Raw genomic sequence first — 15,908 nt, 5'->3', positions numbered from 1 at the left:
CACATAAAAACTCACACAGGGCCAGGCGGTGGTGGCACATACCTTTAATCCCAGCACTTGGGAGGCAGAGGCAGGCGGATCTCTGTGAGTTCGAGGCCAGCTTGGTTCTACAAGAGCTAGTTCCAGTAAGGCTCCAGAGCTACAGAGAAACCCTGTCTAGGGAAACAAACAAACAAATAAACAAACTCACACAGCCAGGACTCAGGAGGCAGAGGCAGGAAGACCTCTGTGAGTTCGAGGCCAGCTTGGTTCTACAAGAGCTAGTTCCAGTAAGGCTCCAGAGCTACAGAGAAACCCTGTCTAGGGAAACAAACAAACAAATAAACAAACTCACACAGCCAGGACTCAGGAGGCAGAGGCAGGAAGACCTCTGTGAGTTCGAGGCCAGCCTGGTCTACAAAGTGAGTTTTAGGACAGCCAGGGATGTTACACAAGGAAACCCTGTCTTGAAACACCTCACTCACAAGCACACACACACACACCACACCACACACTAAAGGAAAAAATTAAATAAATAAAAGATCACCGTATGCCAGAAGACTGTGATTACTATGCCCACCCCAAGAGAAAGTGGCAACTGAGACTAAACCTAGCCACTGACAGAACTGGCTGTCAGGCCCTGAAAATACCAAAACTGATGTAACTACATAAAATAGATATAAAATCCACGATAGATAGAACTGGACAGTGGTGGCTCATGATTTAATCCCAGCACTCAGGAGGCAGAGACAGGCGGAGCTCTGTGAATTTGAGGACAGCCTGGTCTGTAGATTGAGTTCCAGGCTGTACACAAAAAAATATTGTCTCAACAACAACAACAACAACAACAAAAACAAAACAAAACTCTGCAATAGACAAAGCAGGCCACATTAGCCTGAGGTAGGAGGGATGGTCTAAGATGGTAGGCATTTGAGCTAAGTGTTGAGGGCTGAAAAGGGAACATTCTGCAGGGGTAGAAGACATAGGTAAAAGGCATACATGCTTGTGAGGAGGAAGGAAAAGTGCTCAGTGGGAAGGAAGCTGGAATGGAACCCTGCTGAGGAAAGGGGAGCCAAGAAACTCACAGCTGCACAGCTGCAGATACACCAGGACGGCCAGGGCCAGGCGACTGGGATTTATTCACAGTGCAGTAAAACCTTGAGTGGAAAAGATACCAGGCTGCTTGCGCGGGTGTCAGAGTAGAAGATGGTGAACCCAGGACCCGTCAAGAAGCAGCACCTGAGTTCAGTCAGCAAAGTGTGTGTGGGGGAGTAGGATACAGCACTGGGAGAGAGTGGAGGAACTCGTGATCTGCTTAGAAAATGGCTCACTTAAGTTCTGGTATTAAGATGTTGAGATTAAAATAAACAGGGACCGGTAAAATAGCCCAGTTGACAGAGAACTTGTCTTGTATGCATTAGGATCTGCCCGGGCTCGATCTCTGACATCACAAAAACAAAAACTAACCAAATAAACGCAGACAATCCCCAAAGTAGAACCCGGGAACCTGATGAACCCAATTCTGGTCCATTCGCTTGGCCAAAGCGCCGCGCGCAAACTCGGAACCTTTATGGTATAAGAGTTTGTGTCCACTTCCGGCGAGGCAAGAATAAGAACGGACTACTTCCGGTAATGGGCGGGAAATAGGTTCTCTTCCTGTACGGTAGCTGAGGAACACTGTGCTTTCGGTAAATGTCTGGCGTGCGACCGAGGCAGAAGCTTTCCCAACACCTGGTTCTGGTCCCGCGGTTTCCGCTGCCAGGTGCAACCAGATACCTATACTTAGTGCTGTGGCCTCTCCTCTGCCTCCCCAGGTCTTTAAAGTCAGTCCTCCGGACCCCTCCAGCTCCTCTACCCTTTCCTCTCGTTTGTTTGTTCCTCTTGGGAGCCCCGCAATCCTCGGAGGCACGGGGCTAACTGTGAAGGCAGGAGCCCCTTATCTCTACCCTGGATCGACCTACCAAGGGTCTAGTAGCACCCAGGCTCTCACTGATGGAGGATTAACCACATAGACTGGGGAAGGCAGATTCTGTGCTGATGAGCCTCAGGCTAGCTATGCAGCCTTCGGGGGAACTCCATTTGAACCTTCCTGTGATGGTGATTGACTGATGGACCATCGCAGGCCGAAGGTTCGAGAGGACAAACAGAACTGTTAGGACACCATGGCTGACCGGGCCAGCTCATTTCACTGACCTCTAGCTCCTGATCCCTGTGCGGCCATGGAGAAGATGTCCCGAGTTAGCACAGCCCTGAGCGGCAGCGCCCTGACGGGCCGTACCATGCACTGCCACCTGGACGCACCAGCTAACGCCATCAGTGTGTGCCGTGATGCAGCTCAGGTTGTTGTGGCAGGCCGGAGCATCTTCAAGATTTATGCCATCGAGGAGGAGCAGTTTGTAGAGAAGCTTAATCTGCGCGTGGGCCGGAAGCCCTCGCTCAACCTGAGCTGTGCTGATGTGGTCTGGCACCAGATGGACGAGAATCTGCTGGCCACTGCAGCCACCAATGGTGTGGTGGTTACGTGGAACCTGGGTCGGCCATCCCGAAACAAGCAGGATCAGCTGTTCACAGAGCACAAGCGCACTGTGAACAAAGTCTGTTTCCACCCCACCGAGGCCCACGTGCTGCTCAGTGGCTCTCAGGATGGCTTCATGAAGTGCTTCGACCTCCGCCGGAAGGACTCTGTCAGCACCTTCTCTGGTGAGGCCCACAGAGACAGGCTGGGGCAGATGCGTGTTTCTGTGGGAGTTCAGTCTTACAAGCAGGTCGAAATGTGCTTCCTCGGAGAGCCTTCGTTGCCCTCTCGGAGGCTGAACAGCACTGGGAGGAAGAGTGGGTGGAGAAGGAGTAGGTTGGCCCCAGTGAGGATGAGCCCAAGCCTTGGTGGTGGGGGGCGAGGCAGGAGGTCAGATTGGGTGCAGCTGATGAGGAAGGTGGAGCCTACAGACACAGCCTAATGGTAGCTGGGTCTCCCTTCCCCTCTCCTTGCTTCACTGCAGCGAATCTACTGGTGTCATCAGGCCTCTCGGCCCAGGGATGCGGAGTGAGGTGGGAAGAACGCAGGGCTCCTTTCACGGCAGGCCTGGCTGGCTTTATTCAGCCATGAGCTTCCTCTCCCTGGCTCTTATGAAACCAAATGAAGCAGAAGCAGAGCCTTGGCAGATTCTGGTGCTTTCCTCAGCCCTCTGTGCTCCCTAGTTTGGCCACAGGCTGATGAACGACACCATTCCAGCACCTTCAAGGGCTCCCCCATCCCCCCAAGAGCCAGCCTCTCCCTGATACCTATCCCGATGTGTGCCCACAGGCCAGTCTGAGAGTGTGCGGGATGTGCAGTTCAGTATCCGCGACTACTTTACCTTCGCCTCCACCTTCGAGAATGGCAATGTCCAGCTCTGGGACATCCGGCGACCTGACCGCTGCGAAAGGATGTTCACAGCCCACAACGGGCCTGTCTTCTGCTGTGATTGGCACCCAGAGGACAGGTGTGGTGTGGGGCTGGGGGGCCATTAAGGCTGGAGGCTACAGGACAGTGGGGTGTGGCTGGGTCTCCCTTCCTGCAGGAGAGGTCACTGAGAGCTTGAATGGGACCTTCTCCACAGGGGCTGGCTGGCCACGGGTGGACGAGACAAGATGGTGAAGGTCTGGGACATGACAACACATCGTGCCAAGGAGATGCACTGTGTGCAGACCATCGCCTCTGTGGCCCGAGTTAAATGGCGGCCTGAGTGCCGCCACCACCTGGCCACGTGCTCCATGATGGTGGACCACAACATTTACGTGTGGGATGTACGCCGGCCCTTCGTGCCCGCTGCTATGTTTGAAGAGCACCGTGATGTCACAACAGGCATTGCCTGGCGCCACCCACATGACCCCTCTTTCCTACTCTCTGGCTCCAAGGACAGCACATTGTGCCAGCATCTGTTTCGTGATGCCAGCCAGCCTGTTGAGCGTGCCAACCCTGAGGGCCTCTGTTATGGCCTCTTTGGGGACCTGGCCTTTGCTGCTAAGGAGAGCCTGGTGGCTGCTGAATCTGGGCGCAAACCCTATGCTGGTGACCGGCGCCACCCCATCTTCTTCAAGCGCAAGTTAGATCCTGCTGAACCTTTTTCTGGCCTGGCTTCCAGTGCGCTCAGTGTCTTTGAGACAGAGTCTGGTGGTGGCAGCATGAGCTGGTTCGTGGATACAGCTGAGCGTTATGCTCTGGCTGGTCGGCCACTGGCTGAGCTCTGTGATCACAACGCAAAAGTGGCTCGGGAGCTTGGCCGCAACCAGGTATGTGGACTGGGGGTCCGGGGGTCACAATTTGGGCCAGAGACTGCTGCTGGGGTAGGGCACTATACCCACAACCTCCTTGAGCTTAGCACATTGCTCTGGTCGGTCACAATGCCAGCCTTTGCCAAAGTATTTGACAATGTTAAAGATCATGTGAGCCAGAGTAGCCCAGACCCTGGGGTCAGCCTCAGGTCTGGAGGCCTAGGGAGTTAAGTGCCCACAGCACCCTCTTCTGCCTCACTTTTGGTGCTGGAGCTGCCTTCTGCATGCCATCTCTCTTCTCCCCTTGCTAATCCTAGCACCTGGTGCCTCACAGTTTTGTCACCAGAGGGTGGAGACAGTGCTCTCTCCATGTGCCACAGTTTCCCCGCGGACTGGTATATGATTCTGCCCAGGAGATGGGGGCTAGCCTGGGTGCTGGGTGCCCAGGACCCATGAATGGTTGGTGCCTACCCCTAGGTGGCACAGACATGGACCATGCTACGGATTATCTACTGTAGCCCTGGCCTGGTGTCCTCTACCAATCTCAACCACAGCGTCGGCAAAGGCAGCTCCTGTGGCCTACCACTCATGAACAGGTAGATCCTTGGCCACTTCCTGCCCCTCCCCATGCGGATTGCTGGGGCCTGGCCACCCACAAGCCTTCCCTACCCCTAGCTTCAATCTGAAGGATATGGGCCCAGGGCTGGCCAGTGAGACTCGGCTAGATCGCAGCAAAGGGGACACACGGAGCGACACAGCTCTGCTCGACTCTTCAGCTACTCTCATCACCAATGAGGGTAGGCAGGGATGCTGACGGGAAGAGGGCTGGGGAGCCACTCCCTGAATGACCCCCTTTCCCTGCTGAGCAGATAATGAGGAGACTGAGGGGAGTGACGTGCCTGCTGACTACCTGCTGGGCGACGTAGAGGGAGAGGAGGACGAGCTGTACCCACTGGACACGGAGCATGTGCACTGTGAGTGGGGGCTAGGCGCGGTAGAGTTGCTGTAGAGGGCTCGGACCTGGAGCATGGCTCTGAGCAGGAGCTGAGGGGAGTGGGAAGCCTAGACTCAGGTCCATCATTCCTCGCCCCTGCCCCTCAGCGGAGGAGCCTGAATATGTGCTGCCGCAGGAGGCCTTCCCACTGCGCCACGAGATAGTGGACACACCATCTGGGCCTGAACATCTGCAGGACAAAGCTGACTCTCCGCATGTCAGCGGCAACGAGGCAGACACAGCCTCCTTGGCACCAGTAGACTCTTCCTCCTCCCTCCTTTCCGTCTCACATGCCCTGTATGACAGCCGCCTGCCACCTGACTTCTTCAGTGTGTTGGTGCGGGACATGTTGCACTTCTATGCCGAGCAGGGCGATGTGCAGATGGCTGTGTCTGTTCTCATTGTGCTGGGTGAGAGAGTGCGCAAGGACATCGACGAGCAGACCCAGGTGTGTGATGGGTCTAGCCACTTATCCCCTCATCTGAGCCTGCTTCTTCTCTGCTGTACCCCTGCCCCAGTTTGCCTGGAAACACTAACCTGAACCATCTCCTTCCCCCAGGAGCACTGGTACACATCCTACATTGACCTGCTGCAGCGCTTCTGCCTCTGGAATGTTTCCAACGAGGTGGTGAAGCTGAGCACCAGCCGGGCAGTTAGCTGCCTCAACCAAGCCTCCACCACTCTGCATGTCAACTGTAGTCACTGCAAGCGGCCCATGAGCAGCCGTGGCTGGGTCTGCGACAGGTGCAATGACAGGCAGAATTTGGGTGGGGGGTTGCGAGGGAGGAGACCCAGAACCCCCCATCTGAATGGCCCTTCCATTCCCAGGTGCCACCGCTGTGCCAGCATGTGTGCTGTCTGCCATCATGTGGTTAAAGGTCTGTTCGTGTGGTGTCAGGGCTGTAGTCACGGCGGGCATCTTCAGCACATCATGAAATGGCTAGAAGGCAGCTCCCAGTGCCCTGCAGGCTGCGGCCATCTCTGCGAATACTCCTGACCTGGTCTTCCCTGAGACTGAGCTTCTTCAGCTCAACCCTGAAGTCCACCTGTCTAGGCCCACAGCCTCTTACCCATCCCATGTACCGGGAATGAAAGGTGGCTGCAACACAATAGTGGTGGTGTTTTTAACACAATAAAAACAGGAGCTGGTTAGCCACTTGTCATTTTGATTGCGGCGCCGGCGGGAACTTCCTTATAGGGGGGAACTTCCGGTAGGGGCGCTGTAGCCATGGTTACCTGCAATAGCCAATGGCTGCTAAACACTCCGCCTTGAGGAAATGATTGAGGGTGGGAGAGAGGAGAGGATCGTGTGCGTGTGTATGAAAGAGAAGGCTCCCAGGGTCAGGATGGCTGCTGCTTGCCGATAGCTACAGCAGTCGGGGCCGTAGGCCAATGGTTTGTGGTTACGCAAGTGTCGACGGAATTCCCAGTGTGCTGCGCGCCTGCGCCCCGTATGTTCATGGCGGCGACTATCCGGCTAGGGCCGCTTTTGCTCTTTGTACTATGGACGACGGTGACTGTGGTTCTGCCTGGCTCTGGCGAAGGGGGATGGTGAGCGGCTGGAAATGAGCGGCGGGAGGGAGCCTGAACTCAGAGCCCTGGCAGGTTGAGCTAACCTGTTGCCCCCACAGGCAGCAGAGCGGGCTGGGGACTGCAGTAGCAGTGCCGGAGGAGCTTTGCACCGTGGAGCGCCAAGCACACCTCACATACTCCGAATTCATGCAGCAGTATGTGTCCCTGCCCCTAGTGTCTAGGCATACCCCAAGCATGGCCTTTTGGCTGCGGAGGTCATACCTTCACTGCCTGATGGAGTGAAGGTATGAACACGAGGTTCTTTCTCTCCCAGCTATGCCTTCGTCAAGCCGGTCATATTACAGGGACTCACGGACAACTCGGTGAGTATTTGTACCCATGTGGGCAGCTAGTCCAGATTGACCAGTTGCTCAGTTATTTTATCCTCCAACCCCAGCGGTTCAGGGCCCTGTGCTCTCGGGAAAACCTGTTGGCCTCGTTTGGGGACAACGTTGTTCGCCTGAGTACAGCCAACACCTACTCCTACCGGAAAGGTGAGCTTATCATACCCTTCAAGGCCTGCCTGTTTGCCAGCACCCCAAAGGCAGGACTGACCGGTCTCGACTGGCTCCTTTCTCCTAGTGGACCTGCCCTTTCAGGAATATGTGGAGCAGCTGCTGCATCCCCAGGATCCCACATCCCTAGGCAATGGTGAGCCAGACCTAGGCAGCATTGGGAACGGGACACTTAGGAGTGCACTGCTGCCGGTCGGTATTCCTGCCTCTCATCTTCTCTGCTGGCAGACACCCTGTACTTTTTTGGAGACAACAACTTTACTGAGTGGGCACCACTATTCCAGCACTATTCTCCGCCTCCGTTTCGCCTACTGGGAACCACCCCTGCTTACAGCTTTGGGATTGCAGGTGAGTGCTTCTTCAAAACAAACTTGGGGAAGCCCACATATATATATTTGTTTATCAGCTATCCACAAACGACCTCACAGGCGCTGGATCTGGGGTACCCTTCCACTGGCATGGACCTGGTTTCTCAGAGGTGATTTATGGTCGGAAGGTCAGTACAAGGGAACGAGGTAAGAGCTAAAGTTTGGGGTCTGTAGTCCAACCCAAGTGATCTTATATTCCATTCCTTCCTCCAGCGCTGGTTCCTCTACCCTCCTGAGAAGACACCAGAGTTCCACCCAAACAAGACCACACTGGCCTGGCTTCAGGAAATATACCCATCCTTAGCCCCATCAGCTCGGCCCCTGGAATGTACCATTCAAGCTGGTGAAGTCAGTGGCTGGTTGGTGGGGGACTGGGCCAACCCAAAAAGCCCCAACCAATCTGTGCTCTTTTCTCCTAGGTGCTGTACTTCCCTGACCGCTGGTGGCATGCCACACTCAATCTGGACACCAGTGTCTTTATTTCTACCTTCCTTGGCTAGCCAAACAGGCAACTGGCAAGCCCACTGCACCAGCATATGCCAATGTAGTGCTCACAGACTTTATTACAGGACAGTGGCAGCAGCAGCAACCTAAGCCCACCCTCACCCACTTTCCAGCCCAGAAGGGGGACAGGGAAGGCTCATGGCCCAGCAAGGGGTATGCTGAGAAAGGGAGCAGTTCAGAACCAATCAGCAGAACTGATGGGGGCAGGCCCAGGGACACAAGCTATATACAGGAACTGGAGCTTCTGTCTCCAGACCCTCCTGGGTTAGGGTGCCAGGCAGGACATGGCTTTAGTAGTCCTCTACCCAGCCGTTCTCAGAGATGAATGCATCAATGACTTCCTTCATGGCCAAGTTGGGGATGAGTTGTTCCTGGGTCAGAGGGCTCCGGGTCACAGGGTCAAAGTGACCCACACGCTGCAACAACAGAGTCAAGGTGGTCAACTGTCTGAGTTTATGTCTGATCCTAGTCCCAAGGCCAAGGCCCCTTACCTGCAGGTGCTCCTCAATGTCCTTGCGGTCGTAAGTGATACCACTGGGTGTGATGCAGGGCTCCCGCATCAGCTCAAAGCTGATCTTGCCACACAAGTAGTCAGGGATATCTCGCTTCTACAGCACAATGGGGAAAGTGTCTAGAACTGGAAGGGTCATCACACCAGCACCTACCCCCGGGCTTCGAGAATACTCACCTTTCTCTTCTCGTCCACCTGAGAGAAGAGCTCATCCATGTCTGCCATGTATTTATCCTGTAGAGTTGAGTGCCATGTGTGGGCAACTCCTATCTCCTCCATACAGACACACACACCTTATGTCCACCAGGGCACTCATGTCATGCATGGGCCAACAGATCCACCATAGGCTGGGGCACTTTTCATGCCACACACAAAAACACACACACAACGACCCACATGTGGACTAGGGGCACCCTCACGTGCTTGGCCTCAATGCAGGCCTGCTGGGCCCGGACGTGGCCATCATCCTCATCACCCTCATGGTTCCGCTGACACTCTTCCAGTTCCCTGAGGGTTAACCAGAAGCTAGTCGGTGATGGTCCTGACCAGAAAAGGCCAGAGCCCTCCCCGTTTCAGGCCCCTTTCCTCCTGGGCTTCCCGTGTGCTAGGGTTGTCTTCCAATAAACACTTGTGCTGGTGACTCAGTGTCAACCCCATGAAGTAGCTCGGTGGAGGGGGAAGACCCACCTCTCTCGCTCAGCAGCAATGAGCCTGGTGAGATAAGAGTGCAGCTCACTCTCCTGGTGAATGCGCCGTTCCTCAATACTGTTCCAGCGCTTCTTCTTCGCAATGCGAAGGGCACTGGGGATGTCATCCCCAAAGTTGAGTCGCTGCTCCTTGGCCAAACTATAGGCTAGGGGAGTGGACACTTTTAAGTTACACTCATCAGCAACCCCGGCCCCAAGATACCCACAACCTGGCATCGTATCACCCCACCTCGCTGCAGATTGGCAATGGCCTCATCGTAACTCTCCATCTCTAGCTGGCACTGCCCCAGGAAGAAATGCGCCTTCACAGACTGCCCATCCAGCTCCAGGGCTCTCCGGCAGTCAGCGAGTGCCTGTTCAGGCTGCTGCATCTTCAGATAGCAAAGGGCCCGGTTGGTGTAGTACACTGCCACAAGTGGGTTCCGGGTCTGGGGACCAAAGCCAGGCATCATAAAGAGTGTGGGCTCATCTGGACCCCTCTATCCCAGGATGCTGACTGCCACCAATGGTACGGTACTGGTAATGCTCCAGCTTTGAATTCCATGACTGGGATCGAGAAACTGAAGGTTTCCAGAGCTCTGGACTCTGGCTGTGATCTCTTAGCTCCAACAGAACTGCTTTTGTGAAAATTACCCAGAATCTCTCAGTTTTGGGGCAAGGGTTCCTGGTGTCATCCTAAGCCTGCCTCAATCAACCATTCCTGGGCTCGGAAACAGTAATCCGGGAGCTAGGGGAACAAGCTAGCCATCAAGTCCTAGCTGCCAGAAAATCGTCCCGGAATCACAGAACTGGGAGGCACATCGGGCCCCGCCCCCGCCCCCGCCCCCCGCACTTACGATGGCGCGGCCGTAGCAGGCCGCCGCCTCCTGGTACTTGCGGCCCACGAAGAGCCGGTTCCCCTGCTCCTTGAGCTCCTGCGCACTCGGACTCTTATCAGGGCTGCCACCGCCAGTGCCCAGCCGCGCGCCGCCCTCCTTTTCCTCCTTGCCCTTCATGGCGCCGCGCGGCACGGCTTGGGCTCCGCGCCCAGCCACCTAGCTCTCGCAGCCCGCGCAGCGATCAGCTCCGCCCGGTCGGCGATCCGCCACCGGAACTTCCGGCGTGGGGTGGGGCTGACATGAGGACACGTGAGCAGAGGCGGAGCCTCGCGGCTGCTGAGCCAGTTCAGCATCGAACGCGGTGCTGCGTGGCCGCGCTCTCTACGGGCCCCGCCCCACAGTAGCCAGAACCTATCCTCACTATTCGGACCAAGGCTCCGCCCCCTCGGCGTTCAAGCCCCGCCCTCCAGCCCACTCCACGGGAACGTGGCAGCGGCCCTTGAGAGGTGGCGCTCCGAGGACCGGTCACTGGACTAGCTCGCCATGCGGGTGCACGCGGGAGTTTGGGAGCGTCTGGACCGCTGGTAGGACCGCGGAATACAGGGAAGGAGAGGGAGGGAGGGAGGCCGGCTGGTCAGACCGTCCTCGCGGGGCTTCCCTGGGAATCGGGAGGAGCTGCCTGCAGCCATTAATGGCTGAGAAGCAAGCACGTGACACCTTGACACGAAAGGACCTGCAGTGGCTGCTATAGAGGAAGCTGCGGGTTCGCGGCTGGACTGCTCTCCCTTTCTTGCGGTCATGGGGAGGAGCTTCTTCAAGGGCGGGGGCCAGCAGGTTTCCTTGGAGAGCACCTCGGACCCTTTGACCTCAAGATCTGTAGAAGAGCCATTCCGAGCCGCCGCAGCTGCATCAGCTGCTGACTCCCCCACCCCACCCCCCGGAATTGGAGAACCAGAACTCGGCTTTCTGCTGATTTGTGCGCCGCAGTCACACTCCTCTGCGTGGTCCCTTGTCATTACCTTGGAGTGAGTAGGGAGCATCTTTGCCCAAGTTGGGCGGGGACTCTAGGAGGTTTAGCTCCAAGAAGCTATCTCCAAAATCTCCTTGTCACTCTTTGCAGTGGTCCTGGCGGCAGGAGCTTCTGAGGTGGCGGCTTTCACATACAAAGAGGCAGTGACTACGGTGCCTAGCTTGCTAGCCCTGCAGTACACAGTCAAGACTGCTTGCGTGTTTCTGGCCCAGATGCAGGAGGGCACTGCATTCCTGAGCCAAGGTGAGCCAGCTGCTAGGGCCTGGAAGGTCATGCAGGACCCCATCAGAATTCAAGTGGCCAGTAACTCTGTACCCCAGGACCCTTGTGGTCCTCACTAGTGAGTGCCTTTGGGCTGTAGACTCTTCCTTTTATGAAGACAGCATTACCCCCTAGGGCTATGGGGCAGAAGCTATACCCTGTCCTGCTGCCTGAACTTAACCCCAACTGGGCCTCCCACAAGGGTTGTAAGCCTGCCAAGAATTACAGGACCCAGCCAAGTGAGCCTGGCTCTGCTGTGGGCTTGTCTTTGGAAGGGAGGCTGAATAAACTGTCGACTGGAAGCCCTTGAAGCACAATAAATGACTGCTGACCTTGGCCTGACCCGGAAGTTGACAGTCTCTTACCAGGGGCCCTGCCTCCTTTGTGGAATCTGGCCAGTGCTGGCCAGGAGGAGTAAAGCCACCACCCCATGCCAGGTGCAGAGCTTCAAGGGGACAGGGAGCACAGACCATCCTGGAGGGGAGGTGTCCCATGTGGTCTGGGTGAGAGGCAGACAAGCCTGCAGAGCCCCAGGACAGCTGCCTAGTGATGTGTAAAATATTTATTCACTCTCCAAAAAGGCTCAGACTGCAAGTCCTGGGGATCGGTGGGTGGGGAGGGAGGGAACCTCCTCTGGGGCCACATTCAAGGATCTCCACCCAGCCCTGGCCTAGTAGCACCCTCCCCCAGAAAGGCCTGGGAGGGGCAGCAAGGGCTGCAGTAAGACTTGGCCTCAACCTGGTGGCGGAACCACGGCAGGCCCGGCTCTAGCCATGTGGCCCTAAGGAGCAGGTCAAGGTGGAGGGGGGATATCGGCACCCAGCAGGTCATAGGCAAAGACGTTCCAGAAGATGGCGAAAAGCAGGAAGGTGCCATAGGCAAGTAGCACCACCCACCAGCCGCACTGGTCCCTCAGGCGCTCCTCATAGCTCCGAAGGATGGTAAGGCCCATGCTTACACCTACCACTGCACCAGCCAGGTGTGCCATAAAGCTGGGCTGTGGGCCTGAGGCAGGCAGTGGTGGGGAGAAGCGCAGCCACACAGCCCGGCCCACTTCGGAACTCACTGCAGAGGGAGCAACAGGTGGGAGGGGCCCTGTCTGGAGGTAGAGGGCCTCCCAGCGCCCCACCTGCCCCGCTACTCACTGCACACCAGAGCCAGCACCATCCTCAGCAGCTTGTATGGACACCGCATCCCAGCCCAGTTCTGATGGGGGCAGGCAGACAGGCTGTGAAGCATGTTGGGTGGGCCCCTTCCCGCCTCCCCAGAAGGGCGGCCCCATTACCATGACAACATTGGCCAGGTGGGCTGAGCACAGCGCATAGACCCCTCCAGAGCCCCCTACCACAGGGGCACGCATGTCTGTGATAGAGACAGTCAGGGAGCCTGTGGGCAAAGGGAGAGGAGAGGTGAAGGCACAGCTGGCCCTCGGTTCACCAGGTGAGGTAGGCAGGGGACCCTCTCGCCAGAGTGCCCGACTCACCTGCCAGCACACCTGCCAGGTAGAGCAGGCTGATGCGAAGTACACCGTGTACCATCTCCAGGGGCACCCCGATCATCAGCTGCAGGAGGGCATTGAAGCCTAGCTGCTCCAGCCTGGCCACAAAAGAACATTGGGGAGGGGTGATCAGGTGTATGCCCTGCCTACCCTCAGACTACCTCTGGTCATTGCAGCCCCCCCCTAGGAGAGGTAAGGGAACAGGTCTACTGGAAGCCCCAGGCTCACTTACCCAACATGCATGAACATGTAGGTGAGGAAGCGCCAGGCGCGAGCTCGGTGTCCCGGGTGATACACCAGAGGGCTCTTCATGTATTCAGGGTGGTAGGTCTGGAGCACCCACTTGTTGAGACGTGCCCCGTAGCACAGGAACACGATGATCTGGGGACACTAGTGTTAGGGCTGGTCAAGACTAGGGACTCAGGAGGCCACGGGGCAGCATGTGGGCAGGCCCACCTGGGCAAGGGTGACAGAGGCCATGAACACAGGGGGTGGGCAGCTGCGGTGCCGGTAGAAGTACCAGCGGCGATCCACCTCACAGGGCAGGATCTCGTAGGCCACATATCGCACAAACCGCTTGTAGACACCCAGGCCTGGCTCATCTAGCAGTCCATCCCGAGGCAGTGCCCGTTGTCCATTAGCAATGGCCCTCTTGAAGCTGCTGGAACGCTTGCTGCTGATCTGAAGGGAAGGGGTCTTAGTACGGGTGACAGTACTGTCCTTGTGGAACCCTGCCCTAATTGGCTAGGTCGCTGTTCATCTGAGGCCCTATTCCACACTGCCCAGGTCCATAAGCCCTGCCCAGTAAGCTGTCTGCCCACCCAGCTTTGGCCAGAGTGCTGTGCTTGGCCAGGTCTGGGGCCCTCCCCTGCTGCCCACGCACTATGGCACTGACCAGGTCCACCAGCTCCTGGTAGCAGACCTGGCCCCGTTCGTTGCTCTGAGCCAGAGCCACCAACATGTCCAACTTGGTGGGGTCCAGGGGCAGCTCATGGCTGTGTACCAGACCAGCGAAGGTTTCCGCACCGATGAAGCCCGTATTCTCAGGATCCAGCTGCTGTGGTGGGGGAGTAGAGGGTGGGCCAACCCCCAGCCACAGGGCTGAGCCAGGCTGGCTAGGAAGGCTAGACTTTTGTGCTAGTTAGTGCCTGTTTGCTAGAACCAGCTTGTTTCCAGGCCCTGGCAGGGCAAGGTGCCTGGTGTGGCTGCTCCACCACCTCATATTCACCCTAGCAGTCCTAGAAGGTGGAGGGCCTTAGGGGGAGGATCTAGAACCAAGGACCACCACCCTCCCTACCCAGATTGCCGCAGAAACCAGTGAAACCTTTCCTGGGATAGTGAGTCTCAGAGGCCAAGGTCGTGCAGGGAGGGGAGGTTTCAGAGGTGGCTGTCTGGTAGGGCCTCCTGCGAGCATGGTCCCTCCCCCGAGCCCCTCACCGGCTGGAAGGACGCCAAGGCAGTGCCAGCTCCCACCCACCACGCACCTGCTCCTGGATGAGCTGCAGCAGCGAGCTCCTGTCCATAGAGCCGGGCCAAGGGCTGGGGTCGGCCGAGGCCGGGAGGGGCTGCTCTGCGGACCGCTCCGCTCCGCCCCGGCCGGCCCGCTCCGCCTGCTCTGCTCTGCGTGCTCCAAGCTCAGCGTCAACGAGATGCCAGCAGCCCTGCGCGCACACGGGTAGAGCACGCGCGTAGCCTGCACGCGCACGCGCCGACCGACTCAACGCACATCCTGGGTAGAGCCGTCCCCCACCAAACAGCTCGACCCAGAACCACCGCCTGCGCACTGGTCTTGCTCTTCATGCTGAAGCTTTTCCCAGGAGGCGGTAGCTGGGAAGCTGCGGCACCCATATCCCTCTTACGCAGCCTTTCTGGTTTCTGTACTTGTACTCGGTATGCTTAGCACCTTCTCCAGGAAGCTTATCCGACCAAAAAATAGGCCTGTGACCCATCCCCAGAAAGCCAAGGTCCATTTGCACCCCACTGCACTCAGACCTTCTCCAGAGCTGGGAGCTGCATGCAGTAGACACACCCTCGTCCTTATTTATTTGAAGTATTGCAGCAAGGAAGCCCCAGGTCTGGCAAAGACACCAGGTGGTAGGGTATCCCTAGGCTGCAGCTCAGACCTAGGCTGACCCTTCCCCAGTACTCATGGCTAAAGCTGTTTGTTCTAACCAACCAAATACTCCTGCACTGGATTTGAAACAGCAGGGCCCCCAGTGCAGAAGCACCATTCAAGACACGGGGGATAGCCAGGCAGACCCATAGACTTCTGAAGTAAGGTAGGACCGCAGATTGGATAAGGAGGGGATTTGTTCCAGAGGACAGTGAAGGTGGCAGATAAATGCGATGTGTAACCATGGCAAGCCCAAGTATCACTCAGAACAGAACCTGGTTAGAGATAGATGCGATGTATAGAGAATATAGCTGCCTACAAAAAGCATCCTGTCCTAGTGGGACAGGCCACTAGGCTGGAACACTGGCAGAGGGGAGGAGCCTCCCCACCAGGCAGACATTCTGGGGCAGGGAGTACCTACCTGCCCCAAGTCAAATGACACACTGGTTACCTAGATGTGTGAATTCCTGTATTGGTGTCCTTGGTGCTAGGCTATGTTGCAGGATCAACTCTGAGCCCCAGTCTATCCTCCCCTCAGCTCCTGGACTCCTCTGTCAGGCTACACAGAAAGCCTAGGCTGGCTGACTAGGCTGAAGTTTGGAGGTGGGGTACTAAGGAACCCCCAGCACAGAAGCACAGGGAAGAAGGGTCTCGCACACACCCACCCCAGTGGTAGATGCTGACGTTACTGGACAACAGACTACAACTGGATCTTCCACAGCCATTTATCACAGCGACTAATCAGACCTCAGAATAGGGACCCAGGAACAGAGGGAGACAGGAC

The 15,908-nt window shown here is 56.9% G+C and overlaps 4 protein-coding genes across 6 annotated transcripts; 2 read left to right on the top strand and 2 right to left on the bottom strand.

Moving 5' to 3' along the window:
- The first annotated feature begins 1,612 nt into the window (after positions 1 to 1,612).
- Wdr24 (WD repeat domain 24) lies at positions 1,613 to 6,379 on the top strand. The gene is made up of 9 exons (XM_050136751.1): positions 1,613 to 2,679; positions 3,284 to 3,461; positions 3,579 to 4,251; positions 4,711 to 4,829; positions 4,909 to 5,030; positions 5,103 to 5,207; positions 5,335 to 5,675; positions 5,787 to 5,971; positions 6,056 to 6,379. The coding sequence occupies exons 1-9, from the start codon at positions 2,199 to 2,201 to the stop codon at positions 6,222 to 6,224; spliced, it is 2,373 nt and encodes a 790-aa protein (XP_049992708.1). The 5' UTR covers positions 1,613 to 2,198; the 3' UTR covers positions 6,225 to 6,379.
- Positions 6,380 to 6,525: 146 nt separating this feature from the next.
- Jmjd8 (jumonji domain containing 8) lies at positions 6,526 to 8,249 on the top strand. The gene is made up of 9 exons (XM_050119755.1): positions 6,526 to 6,778; positions 6,859 to 6,954; positions 7,074 to 7,122; positions 7,197 to 7,293; positions 7,382 to 7,450; positions 7,543 to 7,662; positions 7,743 to 7,810; positions 7,896 to 8,030; positions 8,102 to 8,249. Exons 1-9 carry the CDS (start codon positions 6,681 to 6,683, stop codon positions 8,180 to 8,182), a joined length of 813 nt encoding a protein of 270 aa, XP_049975712.1. The 5' UTR covers positions 6,526 to 6,680; the 3' UTR covers positions 8,183 to 8,249.
- Positions 8,228 to 10,551, bottom strand: Stub1 (STIP1 homology and U-box containing protein 1). Of its 2 annotated transcripts, XM_050119637.1 has the most exons (7): positions 10,241 to 10,551; positions 9,634 to 9,832; positions 9,385 to 9,550; positions 9,117 to 9,204; positions 8,875 to 8,931; positions 8,678 to 8,794; positions 8,228 to 8,602 (listed from the first exon to the last, which is right to left on the bottom strand). In XM_050119637.1, exons 1-7 carry the CDS (start codon positions 10,397 to 10,399, stop codon positions 8,477 to 8,479), a joined length of 912 nt encoding a protein of 303 aa, XP_049975594.1. In that variant the 5' UTR covers positions 10,400 to 10,551; the 3' UTR covers positions 8,228 to 8,476. The 2 variants fall into 2 exon arrangements, with proteins under 2 accessions (XP_049975594.1, XP_049975518.1); XM_050119561.1 differs by having other exon boundaries at positions 8,228 to 8,794.
- Positions 10,552 to 12,057: 1,506 nt separating this feature from the next.
- Rhbdl1 (rhomboid like 1) lies at positions 12,058 to 15,688 on the bottom strand. Of its 2 annotated transcripts, XM_050119374.1 has the most exons (8): positions 14,496 to 15,688; positions 13,907 to 14,068; positions 13,468 to 13,692; positions 13,244 to 13,392; positions 12,997 to 13,109; positions 12,799 to 12,899; positions 12,659 to 12,719; positions 12,058 to 12,578 (listed from the first exon to the last, which is right to left on the bottom strand). In XM_050119374.1, exons 1-8 carry the CDS (start codon positions 14,532 to 14,534, stop codon positions 12,307 to 12,309), a joined length of 1,122 nt encoding a protein of 373 aa, XP_049975331.1. In that variant the 5' UTR covers positions 14,535 to 15,688; the 3' UTR covers positions 12,058 to 12,306. The 2 variants fall into 2 exon arrangements, with proteins under 2 accessions (XP_049975331.1, XP_049975398.1); XM_050119441.1 differs by lacking the exon at positions 13,907 to 14,068.
- Positions 15,689 to 15,908: the final 220 nt, after the last annotated feature.

The sequence above is a fragment of the Alexandromys fortis genome, unplaced genomic scaffold (assembly GCF_014885135.2).
Source record: "Alexandromys fortis isolate MF-2015 unplaced genomic scaffold, M_Fortis_MF-2015_v1.1 scaffold_29, whole genome shotgun sequence".
NCBI classification, from domain to species: domain Eukaryota; kingdom Metazoa; phylum Chordata; class Mammalia; order Rodentia; family Cricetidae; genus Alexandromys; species Alexandromys fortis.
The sequence above is the reverse complement of the archived record's forward strand: the minus strand, read 5'-3'. Positions and strand labels throughout refer to the sequence as shown.